At 39.5% G+C, this 22,420-nt stretch overlaps 2 protein-coding genes across 3 annotated transcripts; both read left to right on the top strand.

Moving 5' to 3' along the window:
* Nucleotides 1–3,593: 3,593 nt before the first annotated feature.
* On the top strand, nucleotides 3,594–8,918 carry FGG (fibrinogen gamma chain). Its single transcript, XM_027676876.1, has 10 exons — nucleotides 3,594–3,747; nucleotides 3,837–3,881; nucleotides 4,314–4,497; nucleotides 4,602–4,695; nucleotides 5,662–5,792; nucleotides 6,428–6,561; nucleotides 6,690–6,874; nucleotides 7,614–7,891; nucleotides 8,173–8,339; nucleotides 8,706–8,918. The coding sequence occupies exons 1-10, from the start codon at nucleotides 3,673–3,675 to the stop codon at nucleotides 8,718–8,720; spliced, it is 1,308 nt and encodes a 435-aa protein (XP_027532677.1). The 5' UTR covers nucleotides 3,594–3,672; the 3' UTR covers nucleotides 8,721–8,918.
* A 6,109-nt stretch (nucleotides 8,919–15,027) lies between these two features.
* On the top strand, nucleotides 15,028–22,096 carry FGA (fibrinogen alpha chain). Of its 2 annotated transcripts, XM_027676878.1 has the most exons (7): nucleotides 15,028–15,160; nucleotides 16,941–17,069; nucleotides 18,325–18,508; nucleotides 18,798–18,943; nucleotides 19,842–20,526; nucleotides 20,563–20,886; nucleotides 21,243–22,096. In XM_027676878.1, the coding sequence occupies exons 1-7, from the start codon at nucleotides 15,110–15,112 to the stop codon at nucleotides 21,950–21,952; spliced, it is 2,229 nt and encodes a 742-aa protein (XP_027532679.1). In that variant the 5' UTR covers nucleotides 15,028–15,109; the 3' UTR covers nucleotides 21,953–22,096. The 2 variants fall into 2 exon arrangements, with proteins under 2 accessions (XP_027532679.1, XP_027532678.1); XM_027676877.1 differs by having other exon boundaries at nucleotides 19,842–20,886.
* The last annotated feature ends 324 nt before the right edge of the window (nucleotides 22,097–22,420 follow it).

The raw sequence follows: 22,420 nt of genomic DNA on the forward strand, positions 1-22,420 counted from the left end.
CCTTTTGCCCAAGTTTTGAGTATTGAAAGAGAAAGATCAGCTACAAAACCTTTTTTTTTTTTTTTCATTTTCGCTTTCATACTGTTGGCTTTTTAGCACACCATCAGCATAACTTCAATACTAGACAACTTGTTAGCTGTTTCTGTTTCTCATCTTAATTGTCACTCACTCATTGATTGACCTAGCAAAGGGGATTTTGCCCACTAATCTGTTTAAGTTAGTAGTAGTACAAGCAGGGTGATGCATATTGATGATGGATTGCAAAGCAGAGTAGGGGGTTTTTTTCAATATTTATTATTTGGTATTTTTCTATATTTATTTTTGATATTTATTTTTAAATGGGAAAATTAGCTGGGGGAGTATCTAAAAAAAATGCAAGTTCAAGTCAAGTCCACTGAACACTTTAGGTTAAACAGTAATAAAACCCCATTGAAAATATTAAAATGTGTCACTACAGAATTTCTGAAATATTGTAGACTGATTTTTCAGATTTAATTCTTAAGGCATGTAAGTATGAGTTTAAAAAACAGTTGTTTTTCCAAGACAGCCATAAGGATATAATGATATTCAGAAACTAATTTACAAACAAAAGCATATTTCTTTTGATTCATTTTTCTGAGGAAAAGTTTTCTATGAATACTGGGAAAGTGTTGGATAGAGTCCCAGTGGCTTTATGACAAAAATACTAATCAATATTGAGTTGAAAAAAGCTCTTTTAAACAAATAATGATTTACCTTTACTATCTCCTCAAAAATATATTGCAAGAAAAAAGTAAACTGAAGTTTGAGAACTCTTACTTCCACCTGTGCTACACAAATTGTTCCTCATGTGCTAACAAAGCAGCAAATAGACTTACTGGAAATAAAACACTGGCCAGAAAATCAACATGCTTAAATTGTGTTGGACACGTCTCAGGATACAACTAGGTCTCTAGCACATTTGTTTGGTAAATGGGTCAGCTGTTTTGCAGCCAGAACACACCAAGACAAAATAGCACGTAAGGGAGGAAAAATACTACATAGTCATTCTTCTAAGAAAACACGTTGTTTCCAACTTAATGAAAAGCAGGAATAAGATATTTCTAAATAATGAATGGTGAAACCAGAGAAGAAAAGGAAGCAAATATATGAAAGGATTAATTATTCAAAGCTAAATCATGACCATGTAATTAGTAAAGCAAGCACAAATTTCTTGAGGTTCAAGTATTTACATCTTCTGCTAAGTAGTACCAGTGTTTGCAACCACAAATACAGCTAAGTAGTACTTACAAATGCAATGTGCAGATATTTGGTAATCATTAAGGCAATATTGAAAATTCATTCCTTCCTGGCTATAAATATATACAGAGATAATTTTGTGTAACACAAGCACACAATTGAAAATTTGGATTTTCTATTCCTCACTCATTTTTAGGGATAATGATCTTTTTGTTTTGTCTGCCCAATTAGCCAATTATCTTGAACATTGAAACTCTGTTAATACCTTGATATTATTTCATTACAACCATTCTCATGGTTTAATTCTAAAAGCTCAAGCTTTTTATCTCAAGATCAACTGGGCTATTACTGCCAGAGTTGACTGTTGTCATCTTTTCTGCCTCTTGAAGTTCTTGCCCAGAAACACAAGACAATTTTTTCATTTTCTGTAACCAAACATTCTTCTGACAGAATTTCAAGCCTATATGTACTGTTATTACTGACAAGGGAAAGGGTTGTTCTTTAGTCTGTTAAAGGCTGAGGGATACCTGAATTGTGTTATGTGGTTCACCTATTGCGTCACGGACAGCACGTGCCCATCTGCACTCTTCAGTGTACGTCTGCGGTTAAAGCTGGACCAGTTATCTTACAAAGTTCATACCAGCCATCTACTCATTCTATATTGTCATTTCTAAGGGAATCCTGCTGGTGCACAGCCTCTGAAATTGTACCTCCAGGACCCTGTGGACCCATGTGTCATGACCTGCAAAGAAGAAGCAAAGCAAGCTCAATATATGAGCAGCAGTGGCAAGGAGGTTCACTGGTAGCTTCCTGAGTCGATGTTAACACCATCAATGAAGAAACAATAAAAAACACAAAAGCAGGTAGACTTTTACCCAGCTTTAATTTACTTTATTTTCACTCTTTAAGAAACAGAACTAACCATGTAAAAGGTGGAATCATGTCCTCTCTGTATTAGTATGGACAACAGAAGCACATTCTGCACATGATTCTTGAGGGTAATACCAGATTTGGAAGGATAAACTTATAGCATCAGTCATCTTCTGAAAAATACTTTCGGCAGCCTGGCAGCTAACTCACTGGTCATCAGTACAGCTACTGGAAAGCTGGCTTTACCATGAGCAGTGCTTCAGCTTCTCGGAAGTGTCACATCAGGTGGATTTTTAGCATCATGAATACTCATATTTCCTTCTGGCAAAATCTTTGAACACTCATATTTCCTTCTGGCAATATCTTTGAACATGATAGGAACATTCTGTTTGACCTAATGTGACCACGTAAAAAGAGGATATACAGGTCAGGAACTCTCCATATTTCAGGGCATAATTTGATGTAATTTTGTAATAATCTGGTTTATATGGAATGCTTTTGTCTATGTTTTAAGTACCTATTAAGCAAAGTTGAAGTATTGATCCTGCTGTACAAAGGTGAAATCATCTGCCTGAAATCACAAAGCTGACCCCAGTAACAAAAGATCTAGCAGTGAGCCCCAGTCCCACCATTCTTTTCATCATTTGGTCAAACGTGTAATGAAGTCAAAAGCTTCATTCAACATTGTCTCATGACGCATGATGCTGTACAGGTACAAAATCCAGCTTTCTCTGGAGAAGCCACAGCCTGGAGACCAGGTGCAGGGCACGAGTGGAAAGGTATGATTGCTGTTAATACAGATAGCACATACTGAAACAATTCGCCTGGGACAAAGCCTGTAGCAGAAAAGAGGGCCTGTCACCAGTCTTCTAGCAATATTGAATAAGGCAGATTCTAACAAACTAAGTTCCCCAATAAGAAAGCATTGACCAAAGTCATTGAAATGGACTCCTTGTGTTGAAGGGTAGGGAACATTTGTGCTTTCATTGTCTGTGACAAATACCACAGGCTTCTTTGCAGATATGCCACTGTCCAGCGACTTCATACTTTTCTCTTCCTCAGTTTTGTCATCCACAGAATAAGGAAAATTATGTTGAGTCTCTTTGCAAAGCACGTTGAGACCTGTGGCAGAGAAGCGCTACATAACCACAAAACAGTGTTTATTGTTAGGCTATAATTGTTGCACATAATTCAAATGGCTACTGTGGCTTTTCCTTGTACTATTTGAGTGAAAATTCTGCCAGCCCCCATCGTGAAACCGTGTGTGTTTCCTTTCGCTCCTGTTACTAGATGTAGCATCTCAATGCCTTGTTCCACTTTCCTGCCTCCCCTGAGGCCTGTCTGGAGCAGAGATCAAGTGGGTAAGTGGGAAACAGGTTCTGAAAATGGGAGGAGTAAGAGAGGTGTGCAAATTCTGGGAAACCACCTCAAAACCCTACCCCACCTCTTCCCACCACCTCCCAGTGCCCGCCCCTAGCTTCAGCCTACCGCCTTAAACTGCTCCCACCCTGTGCTGGGTTGAACATTTTCAGCTGCTGACTGCACAACTGCACAGAGCAGCTGTCAGCACCTGGTGGGACAGACATGATGGGGCTGAGGTTACACAGCTGGACACCCCTGGGGTGTCTCCTCTCCCTGCTCTTCTGTACCAGCATGGCGGTAAGTGAAGAGAGAGTGTTAGAAAACGTTAGCACAGAAAGCGCTGTCAGGAAAAATCCACTGAAAATGGTCTTCTTTCTTCTCTTCAGTACGTTGCTAGCAGAGACAACTGCTGCATATTGGATGATCGATTTGTAAGTACCTGAAAAATTTTCTTTTATCTTAAGAGTGTAATTAAAGCTTTCCTTTGCTGATTATTAACTACCATTATCACTTGAACCTCATTGTTATTTTCAATACTTATTAAGTGTGCTGTGCTTAAACCTGTTATTTATTAATAGCAATATATGCTTGGTAAAAATGTATGGGAGGCTGCGCTGTGGATGAAAGCACATATCCAGAAGATGCTACAAAAGTAATAGCATGCACTGTTTTCTTGCTATGTATGCACATAGCGTGAAAGTAAACTGCCTCTGTAAATACAAATACAGCAGAGTGGCAAATTCCTGTCCTTTTTTATCCACTATCATTTGTGTCAGCAGTACCTGAAAGTTCCTCTGCCCACATATTCTGCTCTCCTTTCTTTGGTCCCAAAACATTGCCAACTATTATTCTTTCTTCTTTAGGGTAGCTTCTGCCCAACAACCTGTGGCATTGCAGATTTCTTTAATAAATACCATGTCACTGTGGATAATGAACTGCAGGAAATGGAGAGAATTTTGCAGCAAATTTCTAACTCCACAGTGACAGCAGAACATCTGATTCAGCACATCCAAGGCCTCTATCCTTCAGAGAAGCAGACATTACCAAGTGAGGATATAGAAATAACTACACAATTGAAAAATATAATTTATGTTGTTTTCATTTTTAAATTGCATAATTGCAATTATTGTATACCTTTGTCTGTTTTACAGATTCAATTGATGCTCTTACTCAAAAGTCCAGGAAAATAATTGAAGAAATTATCAGATATGAAAACACTATATTGTCTCATGAAAATACTATACAGTAGGTATCTTCCACTTTTTATGTTATTGACAATACAAATTGTTTTATTTCTGTTCTTTTATCAAGTGCCACCACGGCTCTCTCAGAAAGGTTTTTTTGTGCTGACATGGACAATTTTGCTCACACTGTCATTAGTAGCTGCCTAGCAAGGCACAGGAGGATCAAGAGGATCTGATACTGAATTCTCTGCTCATCTGCATGAGCTGTTAATTGTGCGAGAAGTGCAAGATAAGAATGCCATGAAGCCTGGCAATATTTCTATTTATGTTTCTTTTGCTGTAGCAGCTACCCCTACATTTTTTTTCATGATCTTTGGAGGTCATGAGTTTGTGCTGTAATGCAGAGTATGTGGAATATTTATACAATCATTCATTCTGACCAATTTTGCCGCATATATCCATGAAAATCAGCTCAGTTACATTGTTATAAATCATAAGTAACTTTAAACTCATTAGTAGTCTGTTCTACATTGACATTGAAAATAAAATTGAAAACATCATTAATGTTTCTAAATCTTAAGGATATGTTTTTTGACCTGAATGTAAAAAATCTCCACTTCTATAACATTATGTCAAAGATTGTTTAGGCATTGTGACACTTACAGCAGTTTATTTACAGAACTTATGTTTTACAAATACATCCATAATTAAAAAGGAATAGTTTATCATTTACTTTAGGAGAGCAAAGTAAAACTTTCCATAGAGTTATATTCATACATTAATAACTAGTTAGAGTTTTGCTGATTAGAGTCAAGTTTTGCATGTGGTTTTGAGTAAGGTTAAGCATGTGCTTTCCAATTTTGGCTAGTTTCCTTAACTTTAAATATCAGTGCTAATAGAGGCACCCGGTTTTACGGGGGTGCATGTAGCAGCATGCTAGATATATGAGGCGTGTGTACAGGGGAATGTGTATTACATATTCAGAAACAGAGGAGTCAACAGCCCATTTTTATGTCTTTCTGTCCAGACAATTGACAGATATGCATATATTGAACAGCAACAGGATCACACAGCTGAAAGAGAAGATTACCCAGCTTGAGTTACAGTGTCAGGAGCCATGCCGAGACAGGGCTGAAATACAGGAGACAAGTGGAAGAGGTATGCAAAATGCTTCATATATGGTGGAGAGTTAATTCAGTTACAAGTGTCGCCAATTGACATCACAGCAATGAGTTACTTGTAATCTTATGGGCCATAGATTTCTGCAAAGATATATAAAATGTCAAGTTATAAAGCTGGTGCTTGGATAAATGTCAGTGGCAAGTAGACACTGCAAACAAGGCATTCAGATGGTACACAGTTCTTCCATGGCCTTTTTAGCCAAAATACCATTATCCCAAAACGTATGCTAAACGTAAGTAGACTTTCTATGGACAAACAGAAGATAACTCATTATCACATTTCTACTGAGTCACACAGAAAAAAAAATTATTCCATTAGTTCCAAAAGTGTCCTTTTTTGTTGCTATAAAAATTAATGCAATGACTATGTTTTACATTTAAGTTGCTTAAACTCTATGTGAAACTGAATTCATCTTCATCTTACACAAGTCCTGGGATGCTCAGTAAGATTTTTTATGGCAGTGACATTAAAATATGTGGACTAAATAGCTAACTTTGCAACAACGGCATTTAGATTAATTGTATTTCTGGCACTAAGAAAGAATATAAAATATATGTGAGGACAGAATTGTAGCTAGATTAATCATGATTCTTTGAATATCTTTACTTCAGATTGTCAAGACATTGCAAATAAAGGTGCCAGGAAAAGTGGTCTTTACTTTATCAAGCCTCAGAGAGCCAAGCAGTCATTCCTAGTCTACTGTGAGATTGACTCATATGGCAATGGCTGGACAGTATTACAAAGGGTATGTCTCTTATGTATTATTACTATCAGCAAGCTTATTGCATCGGCACAGATTTATTTACCTACATAAGATACATATATTTTTGACTGAGATTTTTATTTCTGGTTTTGGGGTTTTTTTCCCCCCAGAGACTGGATGGGAGTGAGGACTTCACTAAAAATTGGGTTCAGTACAAGGAAGGATTTGGACACCTGTCTCCAGATGACACCACTGAGTTCTGGCTGGGCAATGAGAAGATACATTTAATAACTACACAGTCTACTCTGCCTTACACCTTACGAATAGAACTGGAGGACTGGAGTGGCAAGAAAGGGTATTTGCTCATGATGCTTTTGAAAATGACAGCTTAAAACCTACTGCTCCCACTGCTGCATCAGTTTGTACAGCTTTGAAGAAATTACCAGCCCTTAGACCTGCTAACATGCGTAGGACACTGCTTTGGCTCCTGAACTTAGAGCTGTGACAGCAGTCACTGTGGGACTTGTTGCCAAGCACATGTGCATGTCTGAAGGCCACATGCTGTCAGCACTCATTTATTAGGCAGAAGGAATATGTTTCTTCTCTTCAAGTTTCTTCGAGTCTTATGTGTCTTATGGGCTACATGATAGTTACAAGTCCCTTACAAATGATCTGTTCTGTTCTATTATTTTCTATTCTATGTATTCTTTTCTTCTGGAGGACTTATTGTCCTTGCTATTTCTGGAGGCATCCACTCCTTCCACCAAGATATTTCTCGTAACCTAAGTAAGCCTCAGCATTACAAACCTGGGAGATGTAGATATGTGTGTGTGTGTGTGTGTGTGTTTTTATAATGTAGATATTTCATACATCAGTGAAGACTAATAGTCAGAAAACATGTCTGATACTGGAGCACAAAAGTTGGTTGGATGTATGTCATTGAACTGAGACCCACAATCACATAAAACCAATTCCTTTTAAAAAGCTAGGATGTAATAAATGCCTTTCCTGCAGTTCTAACACCTATGCATTTTCCATTTGTGCATGACTCGGAATGCAGCATGCTCACAGTCACCATTCTCCTTTGTTTACAGCACTGCTGACTATGCTGTATTCAAAGTGGGAAGTGAAGAAGACAAGTATCGACTGACTTATGCCTATTTCCTTGGTGGTGAAGCCGGGGATGCCTTTGATGGTTATGATTTTGGAGATGACCCAAGTGATAAATCCTTTACCTTTCATAATGGCATGCAGTTCAGTACCTATGATAATGACAATGATAAATATGCTGGCAACTGTGCTGAGCAAGATGGATCTGGATGGTGGATGAATAGATGTCATGCTGGCCACCTCAATGGCAAATATTATACAGGTGAAGTGTCTTCTAAATACTTATAATCCAGGACACTGCATTTTAGTGGCAAAGAAAAATCGAAAGCTGGCAATAACTGTTTAACACCAGCAGTAGGAACTCTCCATCCCAAAGTCGTAGAATCAGTCCTGAGAGAAGCAAACTAGGAGGAGAAAGGCAGTGAACGGGGCCTGTTAGCATGCCCAGGGGTGCCATGGAAGTGTTAGTACCAGAAACACATATGGGCACATTAACTATTTTAGAAAGCAACTAACTGTTTGACTCCAACTGATATTTTTTAGGTGGTGTGTACACAGCACAAGATGCTGGTCCATCTGGATATGACAATGGCATTATCTGGGCAACCTGGCGTGACCGGTGGTACTCCATGAAGAAATCTGCAATGAAAATCATCCCATTCAACAGACTGTCAGTAGATGGACAGCAGCACAATCTAGGCACCAAACAGGTTCGACCACAGGGCCGAGGAGATATTTAAAATAATAACAGAACATAGTGGTCATTTCAAATACTGAGCATGGACAGCTGAAGTGTTAAGCCCACTTAAAGCCAAAGTTGGCTTTGTTTACCATTTTGTCACAGAAATACTTGTACTTTGATTTTAGTATACTTTTTACATTCCTGTTTCTTTTAACAGATAAATAAATGGATAGTCTCATGATCAGAAATAATCCCTTACCCTTATGCATTTTAAATGCTACATTTTTAATTTCCAACTAGTATAACAATGTATGACCACTATCAACATGTCATCATAGCCTTATGTATGTCTTTCTTTAGAAGAACATTAAAATACTCTTTTTTTCTGTTGTAGGTTGGAGACGCGTAAAGGACAATTTCACAAAGGCCAGTCTGAACAGGGAAAGCAGATCTTTTCTCTCCTAGACACTGAACTTACCTAACATTACAGTTTTGACTATAAAAAACCATTGACTGTAAGACGCCCAAACCTCTTCCCTGAGCGGTGCTTACCTCTGTGGATGGTTATTTTTTTCTGTACACATTCTCAATAAATTTTTGATTATTACAAAAAAAGTCTGAACTTGTTATCTGTGCTCTGCAGTTGGCCAAACAAAACTAAGAAAACTTTTGATGGTTGGAAGGTTACTGTGATCAAACCTATTTGATTCAGTCATTTCTGAATTGCACACCAGTAGTTTCTGCTCTTTGTTTAGAGACAGGAGCTGGAGCTATTTCTCCATAAAATGTGTCTTGTTTCCAAAAGTTTTCAAGTTTTCTAATAAAATTGTTTTGTGACATAGATCAAAGTACATAGCAACTTGAAAATGGCCTATTTTACTGCTGAAGACTACTTAACTGAATTTACCACAAAGTAGTGTTCAATCAGGATGTGTTAGGAAGTATACTATCAATGACCAAGAACAGTGTTTTGCTCCAGAGCATACATACTAACAAGTCGCTTAAATTTTACTCAGAATAGATTTCATTTGCTCTATGACACACAGTAGCGCACTGTACAGCCATTGTTCCTGAATACCCCCCTTTTTCATAAATATTTAAAAATTGATCTAATGTATCTAGTGTCATTATCCAACTAAAAAATGTTAAATTTTACAGCATAAATTTATTGTATTTTACTTGCATTTTCTTTTTCTGGGTCTGGTAATAATTTCCCATGTGATCCACATAAGCAAATTCACAGCACAGATCAAGACCTGCAAAGAGTTTGCGATGCTGTCTGAATGTACTTGCTCAAAATCTGATAAGTACATTTGAGTAGTGCATTAGAAAATCACTTTAGGCTTGTAGACAAATTTTTCAACAAAAAATACACTCAGAGGTAGAAACTATCTCAAGCTGATATACTAAGAAGTGAAACAGGAAGTGTATCCCAGTCTTTATTTTTAGCTAGTTGTGAAAGAACAGAAATTGGTCTGCTATTTCTCAATAGCACATTCAAGTGCTTTATTTTAAAGACAGGGAGACATTACACTACATAAGACAGATGTTAAAGTCGGTTTATGCTACCTCAACAGTCTACCAATCGCCCAGGTCTCTAGTGAGGCTGCTGCTGAGCCTCTTCCCTGGATCTGAGTCTCCACAGCGTAATAAAGTGCTGACTCCCTCTCATTTTTACTGAGGTTTTGAATTAATTGAAGTTTTACTCTTGGACCAAAATCTAAGAGGAAGGTTTGTTTCTCACAAGTAGGTAAGAAGCCATCATTAGTGTAGGGTCAGATGGGGCTAACAACTGTTTGAGATGAGGGATGACCCCTCCACACCACTGAACTGGTGTATTTGCACAACTCTGTTGCACCCATGCAACCAGCCACGCTGCACAGCTCACCACCAGCCTTTACACCCAATTCCTCACCAAGCAAAGCAGTTTTCCTGAACGTTTTGTGCTGTAAGACCTTTCCCATGGCTCCTCCTAGCAGAAGCAGTATGTTTAGAGAGGCTGGAGAGAAGGATGCAAGGGAAGAGTTGGCAAACCCAGTCTGATCCTGATTCTGCAAAGAGACACTTGAGGGGCATTGGCCGAGTCCCTTCCACTTCCTGTTTTCAATGTATGCCACCTATGACGTGACTTTAAGGTTGATATTACTTATATATTTACAACATGTATTTTAAAAATATTCCTTTCCCCTCTGTCATTTTGACTTTTGTATCCACACTCTTCTGAGTCTGAACTGTGATTTGCCTCTCCTGGTTTAGCTTTTGGCTACAATGATTTATTTCAACGCGCCTGCAACAAACGCGGGTAGAGCCCTTCCCAAATCTTCGTTTGCGAAGCCCAGCCATGATGATGACAATGATTTATTTCATGATAATCTGCTGTAACTGCACACATTCCATTGGTGTGAGCTGGCATTTTATGGACTGCTCACCATAAATAAGATTAGCTTATTCTTCCAGTTGTTTTATTGATTGGTGTCTTAAGCTTTCACAAATCATTTTAGCCTCTGGAGAGGAGCATTTACTCCAGTGGTCAGTAGAGTCAGAGTTATTGAATCCAAAAAGCCTGATCTTTCAAACAAGTCCTATGCCAGAGTTCATCAGAGAGTCAGGCAGGATCCCAGCCCACAGTTATATTCTCTGGGCCCTGAAAAAAATCTGGCAAGAGTCATGCCTTTGGAAGCTCCTTTCTTCTGTGTCCAACCCTCTGTCTATCAGAAACAGGCCTGAAAAGACCTCCTATTTCTTCTAACTCTTAAAAAGAGAGTAATACTCTCTGTATTATTTTTTGCAAGCAAATACATTGCAATTGAACTTAATGCCCCTATTTTGTATACTGAGATCTTGTCTTTCTTTTCTCTAAATTAGTCTTTATTGTACATGACCCTCAGACCATAGCCTATAGTAAAAGTTGCCTGTATTTAGAAAAGTCTGTCCCTCTCAGTTTATAAAAATTTATTATAGGACTTGGTGGCCTTTCTTGCACACCTTGTGCTTGCAGTGACTCTTCCAAAGACCTCTGTAGCACAAAACAGAGAAATATCATTCCAAAGGAAAAAAAAAGTGGATAAGGAAGAGACAGAGGAAAAAAGAGTCAAATAAAGTGCACGGACTGGAGGACTTTTTGGATTCCTCAGTCCTGGAATATTGCATGGGGAAAGTGTGGGACCAGGTGCTGGGACTGACTAGTAACAACTTCAAAAGAGTTAGGTAGCCTAAGGAGCATATGAAGAGAAAGTGAAGCTGAGAGCTGAGTCTGAAGGAGAATGGAGGCTAAGACAAAGCATCCAGAGGAGGGACATGAATGAGCAGATAAGAGGAGCAGAAGGCACCACTTGGAAATTGGTGGTGGGGACTGGTGGTAAGGCAGGAGACAAAGGCAGCGCTGGGTAAACAAGGTGGGACTCACATATAGGGCACAAAAAGCTGAGCTAAATCCCAGACTCCTTGACTATTACTGTGGCATTCAGCCAAGAGCAGGGCAGATGAAGTAGTGAACTGCACTTCTGTCCTTTGATCATGAATTAAAGTTAAATCCAAAGTTTACTAGCTCTTGGCCTCTAGCCTTTCAAACAAACACTGGGAGAAGTGACTGGATGATTGCAACAAAAGGTACAGGCTGAAGGTCAGGCACAGATTCAGCCCTCAACTGGAAGGCTTGAGAAGCTCCTCCTTCACCCCAGCCTCCCCCAGCAGCTCCCTTCACAGCAAGCAGGAAACCCCTCTTAGCTTACCTAATGTTTATGATCAGTTATCAGCTTTTTCCTGTCCCTCTAGCCTTGGTGGTCGAGTTTTCCTTGGACCAGCGTTAAGTTTACTGTGTTTGAGTGTCACCAGAGAGCTGTGCCCTCCATCAGGGTCAGAGGAGGCCTGGAACATGCTACTTGCCATGTCCCCAGTTACACTGGTGGCTGGTGCCCGGGTCACCACCTAGCAAATTGTCAGCATGGTTGAAAAGGCCAGAAATTCTTTTTCTTTACGTGCTTTTACTACTCTTGATTTTTAAGGTCTATTAAATTACAAAAATAATGTTCATGTATTATTGATGATCACAAAATCAAGCTCCTACAAATTGGGAAAAGTTAGAACCAAAGTCACATGTCACATCACATCTGAATTATGAGGGATGCTTTAGTTGTTGCATAGGTTGTAATGCATAGAGTGGGCAAGACCGGGTGGGATACAGTGGTCTCTTACTTACAGCTGATATCCTGCAGAATTAGGTGCTATTTCTGCTCTGATCACCCTGTTCCTGTGGGACCAGAGGCAAGACACTCAGGTGTCTCAGAGCTATTTGCTGACTGTTCCCCCTGAGCCACAGTGCAAGCACAGAGATGCAGCTGCCATCAATGGGATCTGCACATATGGTGTGCTCTGAAGACTCAGGCTATCAAAATGGATCCCAAAAATTAATAACTACTTTTTGACTTAACCTCCTCACTTGGTTTCTGCAACTGTGAAAAAGGGAAAGTCATGGCCAGGTAATCAATGTTTGTAAAGCACCACAGGAAAATTTTTGAAGATTTAAGCAATCTGCAAAGCATCCTCATTCAATGAAAAGACTGTACAGCTCTGGGCAGCTGCTTGCCTGTGGAGCACCATCCATGCTCAGTGTGAAGAGAAAGGGGTTCAGTGGAAGAAACATCATACGTGATCCTGCAATAAAGCACAGTCCATGAATGTATGCACAAGGAGAACCCACAGAGGTTGTACCTGCAATTCTTGTGTTCCTAAGCAGGAAGGTTCCAAGGTTGTGAACTTTAACCAGACTTTTGTATCTACCGTAGAGGCTAAAATAAAGCTTTTCTGAGTTTGAGTGGGAGATTTGCTATGGACCTCAGTGTATTTTTGATGAGGCCCATTTTACTCTGTTCTGTAAAATAATTAATCCTAATCCTGTAAGACTTCCTCTTATTGTGTTCCTTCCCCCCTTTGAGCATTTAATTGTCCTCTGAGTTTTTTATAGTTCTTTCACAGAACTCCTGCAACAGAGAGAACGAAACTGTATAGGACTTGATGGGGAAGCATCATCAATCTTGCCCCTGATGAAGTTAGCAGCTGAGAATTTTGGTGTGTTAGTGTGTTGATTATGTGCTTTGAGTTCGGGGGCTACCTTATGTGCGTTTATCAACCAACAATACGGCCATGGCTGAATGACCTTCAAACTGAGCAAAGGTAATATAGGACCCATTTGGACATTTTTTGTTGAAGTTAGTTTGGCTTTCTTGTTGCTGAATTCAGAAGAGTTTTTGTTGCATGAGATTCAACAGAAGAATCTACAACGCTTGTTGCTGGGAATTGAAATAAACAAACCATCTTGTTTCAGAATACACACAGATAAGATTAAGCCTTAAATATAAGAGAAACTCTTTGTCATGCAAAACTACATCCTGGTGGTGTAGGTGTTAATCAATGTAGTACCATCTTACTGACCTCTTCTGCTCAGGATATGGCTTGTTTTCAGTGATATTGGTACAAGTTAGGTTTAAGAGGGTTTTCCTAGGCAAGAACAACATGAAGTGCAAGGCCAGAAATGGGAGGAAACAAAGGGTCCACTTCAACTGCAGTGAGTTTCACATGGAGAGGCTTCAAGCCTCCTGAAGGCAGAAAACAAGAGGAAAAGCAGAGGAAAGGAGGAAAAGACAAAACCTGTGAGGCTGATGGAATGGATTCAAAGCTAAAATCAGCTATTTTGAATTTAGTATGTTTTACAATGTCAGAGTTAAGCTTAAATGTGTTCCTGTAAAGCAGAATGTGGTAAGATGTTGTACCCTGTTGATGATGGAGAGTTTTTGTGTCATGCAGTTTTAAAAAGCCAAGAGAGTTTTGTTTTTTCAATTGAATACATCCACATTTACTTTAGCAAAGGTTTTTTTGCTCATTCCTGCTCACTGCAACTTTTGAGATGGGCAGCATCTCTCAAGTGTCTGACGGCCATGTTTGACCCTCCCCAGTAATAGTAAGGCTTGTTATAGAGATCACGGAAGCAAGACATTATCAAAAGTTGCCATACACGGACTATATCCATTATATAACCTATTAGGGAGACATGGCTCTTTAGGAAGATTTAATTATGCTTAAGATCTGTTCTGAGACATTTTCAAGTACCACTCTAATGTGCTCTTCGTAAATATGTATTTTAAACACTTGATAAAAATTATAATATGCTATTGGTGTAAGAAACAGCACAATGTTAAACCCATCATGTATTCCGCAAATACCACAAAGACTATAAACTGATGTAAGTTGGTCTCTGCACCTCAGGAATTAATTTGGGTTGATGACCACATGGTCACAGATAAACTGTATTAACCTTTCTTAGACTAGTACTTGCTCTGGAACATCCAGTGGATTTCACAGCAGTGGAACATAGTCACACAGAAAGGGCAAACCCATTACTTCCTTTTTTAGATGTCACCTCTTTGATTATGCAGCTAAATGCCCATCACACAGAGTGCGTGTCTTCCAGAAAATGAGCATTGCTGGATCCCACTAGGTCCTGCATACATCTTAGTTGAACATCCAGTGACGAGAAACAACTGTAGACAGATTTTTTTCCTGGAACTTATGGTGTTGCCGGCATGTTGGTGTTGTACAAACTTATCTGGAGCAAATAACATCAGAAACTTGTGCAAGAGACCTTAAGTAATCACTGAAGGGGGAGGGGGGTAATTGGCGTGTTTTTTCTACAAACAGAGGGGAGCATAATGATTAACCCCAGCTTCACATTCAGATTTAAATTGCACTAAAAGACTGGTGAAGAGCATCCTTTCAGTCAGAGTTCTTGCTCTTCTCCTGAAGATGATACCTTTGAGGATCCTCTGTGTTTTGCTGGGCCTCAGCATAGCTTGGGTATGAGTTTACTTACTTGACTCTTTTCATATCTTTCTGTTTTGAATAGTAAACATTTATTTAATGTTCATTCATAAATTTAGACAAATTTTGGCTATCATTTAGCTTGTAAAATTCAATGCACACATATATGCACAAGCTTACTGTAACCACCTCACTGATGGACTTTCATTAGTAGTTCTTGATTATCCAGCTCTCTATGGTTTTGCTTAATTCAGTTTTGTTGAGTCTGCCTGGCTTCAAGAGGAGCAAAACACATACATGAACATGAATTCATAGACTCATAGATGATGCTGTAAGTCTTAAAAATAACTTATTGGATGCTAGTGACTCCAGCCGTTCAAGAATTTTCATGTCCTTTGGACAGTATTTCAGCAGGATTTTCCACCTACAAATGACACACAGTACCTTTATTATGAAATACACATTTAAAAACAAGGATTCTTGTGGCAGCAATGTCAGCTGAAACTGGAGCTAAATAAGAATCAAATTTTAGATAAGGAAAGAGATAAAATTGTTTTTCAATCATGCTAACATAACCTTGTTTTTTTCTCATTGGGGACTCAGTCTATAATCTTATGTTAGATTCTTTACATTTCTCTTTGTGACTATTTATTTTTTGAAGGAAGTGCATGTTTTAACAAATGACAGAAATTATAGGAAGCAGTTGGGACAAAACAGAAGCAGCCATGTTGGAGCTGTCAGTGCCTGAAGGGCATTTGTGGGTTTATGTGTTACTTTTAGGAGGCACTTGGGTTGGATCAAGTAATTAATTAATAAAACTAGTGTGAATGTGCTGATTTTAATAAAGACATTCCAGTTCCCCAGGGTGGTTCTGACCCTAGAGGTTAGAATTAGGATTGCCTTCTCAGCTTCAGAATTAATCATTAATCATTAATAATCATCACAATAATTAATATTTAATATTGTAAAGCATTAATTATGATGTTTGAAAAGTAAAAAAGGCATGCAGAGGAATCCAGTCAGACCTAATTACATTTCAAGCCCTAAAACAGGGCTTTTTTTAGTGAACAAGAAAAATTTTACAGTCTTTTACTAAGTGATAAAACTGTAGGAATCCTTATCATGTTTTGGCTTAGAATTCGTTTGTATATATCACTTTTTCTTCTCAGACTTGAAGAAAACCTCAGTATATTTATTTCTCTTCTTTCCATAAGCACAGTGAAATCCATTCATGACTGACATTATTATTTTAATTATTAGTTTCTTGCTCTTTTTCCAGGCAAAACAGTGTTATAAGCTTGCAGTTAGTAACTGTGATTAAAATCAGGAACACTAATGGGAAACCTCTTCATATATGTCTTTAAGCCAGTTTTGTATAGACTGAAGGTGGTAAAGTGACAAGAATTTTAAAGTATTGCAGCAAATAGAAATAGAACATAGGATTTTTAAAATATTTGCTTTAACTTACCCAGTTTCAATCTAATGTCAAGTTAATTTTATATTTACACACAGAACAAAATATTTATGTGGAATGATATTAGCATAATATATCCTGAGCATCACTAGCTCTCTACATAGCTGCATTAATTTTAGGAGATATAAGCTTTATTCTGAGAAAACAAACAAAATCATAACTTACAATAAATTTTGAGAATAAAATCCTTTCACTGTTTGGTGTGATGCTTACCTGATGGCTGTGATTGCCACACATCAGCTGTGCCACTAAGTGTTGGAGGACATCAGCATTATGTTTCTGTTCTCTTGGCAGCTGTTTAGTTAATCTCAGTTTTGCTTTTCCCCTTTTTCCTCCTGGCAGGCACAAGATGGAGAGAGTACCTTTGAAGAGTTGGGTGCAGGAGTGCGTGGTCCCAGGATTGTGGAGCACATGTCCCAGTCCACCTGCCAGTATGAGAAGAACTGGCCCATCTGCGCTGATGATGACTGGGTGAGCTCTTAGCTCTGGGGTGAAAATGGGGCCTGTCCATAGGGCACTCACAGACCTCAGCCAGATCACTGCAATAGGTGCCACACAGCCTTGGGTGTTACGCCTGAGGAAGGATAGGTAACACTTCAGTTTGGGGCTGCCTGGAGAGATCTCCTGTGGGAAAGAAAGAAAGAAAGAAGAAAATGAGGAGAAAGAAAGAGAGAGAAGCTTGCAGTGCTGCAGAATGAGAAGAGATAGTAAGTCTGGAAAAGAAAGATTAAATTAAAGAAGGCTAATCCTAGAAAAACAGAAGAAGCATTTCTTTTCAGAATTCTGATATTGCCATTTCTGGAGTTGGTAAGAGAAGGGCACCGGAAAGAAAAGACAAAGAAAAGAAATAGCTAGAAATCACATACTCTTCACTAGTTACTTTTTAGGAAGTCAGATTACAAGATGCTCAGTAAAAGTTTCATAGTGATTGACTGGAGGAGTCTGAGGGGAGACCTTGCAGTCTACAAGTTCCTTGTGAGGGGAAGAGGAGGGGCAGGCACTGATCTCTTCTCTGCAGTGACCAGTGACAGGAACTGAGGGTCTGCCTGTCAGGGCAGTTTAGGTTGGATATTAGAAAAAAGGTTCTTCACCCAGAGTGTGGTTCAGTACTGGAACAGGCTCCTGAGGGAAGTGGTCACATCACCAAGCCTGACATAGTTCAAGAAGTGTTTGGATGATACTCTCAGGCACATGGTGTGACTCTTGGGGATGGCCCTGTGCAGGGCCACAAGTTGGACTCAATGATCCTTGTGGATCCCTTCCAACTTCTGTGATTCTGTGACTAGATATCTTCATATATAAACTATTAATTTCTCTCTTTCTTGCCTCTTGCATCTCAGCCCATTTCTATGCTACATTTATTTGATGACATCTTGGCAAAGAGATTAACTCTGTAAGAACATTCAGGTTTTCTGATGAAAACTTCACTTAAAAAAGTTGGCGTCTAATATCCTTGCTCAAACTGGACAACAGACTTCTTACAGCAGCCCTTTAGAAAACATGTGTGTGTTTGTATATATATATTTATGAAATAAATATATATGTATATATAATCTCGCCCATTAGGAACAGAGGAGAGAGAAAACTGCAAGTTTACTTGTTCCTCACCCCATGCTTATGGCAGGTTTTTGAGGATAAGCTTTACTGATCAGGGTTTTTTTTATCATTACACAAAATGTTTACTTGTGAGGATTTTAACACAATTATTTCCCTCTTCCAATTTTAGGGTACCAAATGTCCATCAGGCTGCAGAATGCAAGGACTGATTGATGAAATGGACCAGGATTATAGTCGCAGAATAGACAAAATCAAAAGGCTGCTCGCAGATAATCAAAACAACTATAAAAAATCCAATCAGATAATTGTGGAAACTGTAAATGTACTAAAACCAAACCTGGACAGTGCTAACCGTGAGTGTCTCACACCCAGTTTTATTACCATTGCCGAATTATTCTTTTTTGTGAAAAAGCAATATGCAGTGAAAATATGTGCTGCACTGGACATAATTGTCAAGAACCAGAATGAACATAGTAATAGACTCTTAACTGCTAGTTAGTAAAAACTAACGCAATTTTTGTCTGCTCAGTACTATGAGAAATATGTTCTAAATTATGTGTTTAATTACATATCCTAAAATACAATACACATTTAGGAAAGAAAATCACGTGCATAACTGACTGTGAGGCATTTCTGTTTCAGAGGTTGATGAGACTTATGGTCTCGTGTCAGGAGAGCTGAGACGGAGAATTGTGACATTAAAACAGAGAGTTGTCACTCAAGTAAACAGAATTAAAGCTCTGCAGAGCAGCATCCAGGAGCAAGTGGTGGAGATGAAACGCTTAGAGGTAGGTATCTGCTACACAGTTTCCATTCTTTCCAGAGCTTAGCTACAGAAAGAGGATCTATCCCTTATACTGTTCATGGTGAGAAGTGCTCTCCCTGAAAGAAAACATGATGCAACTCTCACAGGATCTGACTGGCTGAGACAAATCCCCAAATGAGTTGCTTTCTGTGCATCTTGCTTTTCTGTTTCTGCTCTGTGGGAACCAGTGTGAGCTCCATAGGACTCCTGGTCCCATCTGCTCCTGCTCTCAGTTATCTGCTGATAACTGGTTCTGTATGAGGCATTTCTCCTCCTGTAAGGAGTTGCTGAGCAGTTAGGAGGTGGACGTGCTCTGTCCATCCCCATGCTGCCACTGCTGCTCACAGCCAGGGCTGGCACTAGAACCCGCATTCCTAGATTGCAGCCAGTTCTTCTCGGGATAATGCAAGGAAATGTCCTAGTTTTGATGCCTGGATCAGAAATCCAGTATTTGGATCATTTGAGAAAGCAATGGTAACCCCATGATGGCAGGCCTCACAGCAGGGCCATGACAGGCTCTGGGACAAGTCCAGTGTCTTCCCCTCTCCTTGGTGAACCCATTTCTGCCCCAGTCCACAGAGAAAGCATTCCCAGCTCTGCAGCGTTCCTTCCAAACCCAGGAAGACACCCCTATACCTCGAGAATAAAGGGAACGTGCTACAGTGGAACTCCGTGGAACTCATGTGCACTGTGCTATTGCATGTGTTGTATTTACAATGGAAATACACCTCTGATGATTTCAAAACTTAACTTTGAAAAGTTCAGCTGTAGGTGGGAGGTACAAGGGCAGCTCTCATCTTTCTCCTGTTCAGTAAAGGATACCCTTGCTTGAGGAAGTCAGGAAATCTCCCTAACCAAATTATTTCTCTCTGGTTATGTAGGTGGACATTGATATTAAGATACGAGCTTGTAAAGGAACCTGTGCTAGAAGTTTTGACTACCAGGTGGACAAAGAAAGCTACGACAACATCCAGAAGCAGCTTGCCCAAGCCAACTCCATCAACTTGAACCCAGAGCTTCAAACAACCACCCTGAGCACACTGAAAATGAGGCCACTTAAGGACTCCAATGTTCCTGATCATTTTAAACATAAGCCTCTGCCAGAAATGCAAGCTCTGAACATAATTAATGACATCAAACAAATGCAAGTGGTATTAGAAAGACCAGAAACAGAGAGAAACCCCTCCCGAGGAGACAGCCCGTATCACATGTCAGAATCAAGGGGGGATGGACCTCCATATAGCAGCAAATTAGTTATTCCTACTCATGGGAGAGAAACCCTTAGTCTGGCAGACAAAACCTCCTCCGCTGTTCGTAGATGCACCAAAACTACTACTAAAAAAATTGTCAGTGGTCCTGATGGCCCTAGAGAAGAAGTAGTTGAGAAAACAATTTCTTCTGATGGCTCAGACTGCTCCTATTTACATGGAGCAGGAAATGTTGGAGGGGAAGGGAGCACCTACCATTTTAGTGGCGCAGATGGCATGCATAAGCTAGACAGGTTACGCCCTGAGCTAGAGTCATTTTTTGCCCCTGATTCTCCATCCACTGCTAGTAAGCACATTAGTGGATCTAGCAGCCTTACAACTAGTAGACACACAACTGGCACAAGCAGTGCCAGTCATTCAGGGACTTATGGGGCAAAAGACAAATTTGCAGATTTAGGAGAGGTGGAGGAAGATGACTTTGCAGGACTTCTCCCATCTGGATTCCCATCTGGCAGTGCAAGTCACTCCAAGACTGTAGTGACCAGCAGTTTCAACAAGGGAGGCTCCACTTTTGAGACCAAATCAATAAAGACCCGTGGAATAACTGAGCAGCTAGGTGGGGTGGAACATGATCAGAGTGCAGAGGACACCCCAGACTTTCAGGCACGCAGCTTCAGATCACCAGAAGTGAAACGAAGGACAGCCAACACTGGGAAAGGTAGTTATTGAGGTAGTGAAGCTGAACTCCATCCATAACCAAACTGACTTGTTTTAGATACTATAGTACAACAGTGTGATGATAAAATGTAAGCACTGTGTCTGTTTGTTGCCACCTCGAAACAAAAGGGAAACTATTTCATTAATACTCAGGTATTACATAGACAATTCACCATTTAAGAAGTATGTAAAGTTTTCTTTTCTGAATTCTTTTTAATGTTGCCTGTCACTATACCTAGTGTACTCCACAACATGTTTAACAACTTTCCTCTGAACTATTGGTATTTGGATTCCTCTGAACCTTTTATTAAATTTTGCTGATAACTTCTGTCAAACCAGATCAACTTTTTTTTTTAGACTGTGATGATATCCGCCAGAAACACACTTCTGGTGCCAAAAGTGGCATTTTCAAAATCAAGCCAGCGGGATCCAATAAGGTCTTGTCTGTTTATTGCGACCAAGAGACCACTTTGGGAGGATGGCTATTGATCCAACAAAGAATGGATGGATCAGTGAATTTTAACCGGACCTGGCAAGACTACAAGAGAGGTTTCGGCAGCGTGGATGGCAGAGGGCAAGGAGAGTTTTGGCTGGGCAATGAAAACATGCACTTGCTGACTCAAAATGATACTCTCCTTCGGGTAGAGTTAGAGGACTGGGATGGAAATGCTGTGTATGCAGAGTATATCGTACAGGTAGGGTCTGAAGCAGAAGGGTATGCCCTTACTGTGTCTTCCTATGAGGGGACTGCTGGGGATGCACTGATTGCTGGCTGGCTGGAAGAGGGCACTGAATACACGTCCCATGCCCAGATGAAGTTCAGCACCTTTGACCTGGACCAGGACCATTGGGAGGAGAACTGTGCAGAGATGTATGGGGGCGGATGGTGGTACAACAGCTGCCAGGCAGCCAACCTCAATGGTATTTACTACCTGGGAGGCCACTATGACCCCAGGTACAATGTTCCTTATGAGATCGAAAATGGCATAGTCTGGCTGCCATTTAAAGCCTCTGACTATTCCCTCAAAACTGTTAGAATGAAAATCAGGCCCATAGAAACCCTGTAGAAAGACAGGCTTTTAATGTGTGTTACAAGTACAAGTTGAAATTTTTTTTTATATATATATGCATGATGTACCTTTACTCTGTGAATTTGAAGGCAACTGGGTATACCTGTGGCTTAAAAAATAAACAATGATTAGTTATTAACAGAAGAGTTCTTTGATCTTATTTTTAGCTGAAAAACCTTTTCAAGGACATACTGATTTAAAAACCCTTTAATATGAACTTTTTCTATGTCTTTGACTGTGTCTTTGTCTACATCTTTGGCAGCTCACACCTTGACTTGAGATAAAAATATTTATAATTTGAATTATTTATTTTGTTTAGGAGTGCTAAAGAAGTAAAAGAATTTAGAAGTATGTTCATAACAAGATCCCGCCTCCACTAACATGAACTGTGAAAGTCTGACCAAGTTCAACATTCACTATTCTAGGCCATCTCCTCTTATTTCTATTTCAAGGGGGGCACAACAG

This window comes from Neopelma chrysocephalum, unplaced genomic scaffold, assembly GCF_003984885.1.
Source record: "Neopelma chrysocephalum unplaced genomic scaffold, ASM398488v2 Primary Assembly neopelma1_42b, whole genome shotgun sequence".
Classification (NCBI taxonomy): Eukaryota; Metazoa; Chordata; class Aves; order Passeriformes; family Pipridae; genus Neopelma; species Neopelma chrysocephalum.

Bases quoted from the DNA above. Each gene is read 5' to 3' on its own strand.
- FGA (XM_027676877.1), top strand. From the start codon at position 15,110: ATGATACCTTTGAGGATCCTCTGTGTTTTGCTGGGCCTCAGCATAGCT. The intron at 15,161-16,940 runs GTATGAGTTTAC...TCCTCCTGGCAG, and splicing joins TGGGCCTCAGCATAGCTTGG to GCACAAGATGGAGAGAGTAC. The intron at 18,944-19,841 runs GTAGGTATCTGC...CTGGTTATGTAG, and splicing joins TGGAGATGAAACGCTTAGAG to GTGGACATTGATATTAAGAT.
- FGG (XM_027676876.1), top strand. From the start codon at position 3,673: ATGATGGGGCTGAGGTTACACAGCTGGACACCCCTGGGGTGTCTCCTC. The intron at 4,696-5,661 runs GTAGGTATCTTC...CTTTCTGTCCAG, and splicing joins TCTCATGAAAATACTATACA to ACAATTGACAGATATGCATA. The intron at 7,892-8,172 runs GTGAAGTGTCTT...GATATTTTTTAG, and splicing joins CAATGGCAAATATTATACAG to GTGGTGTGTACACAGCACAA.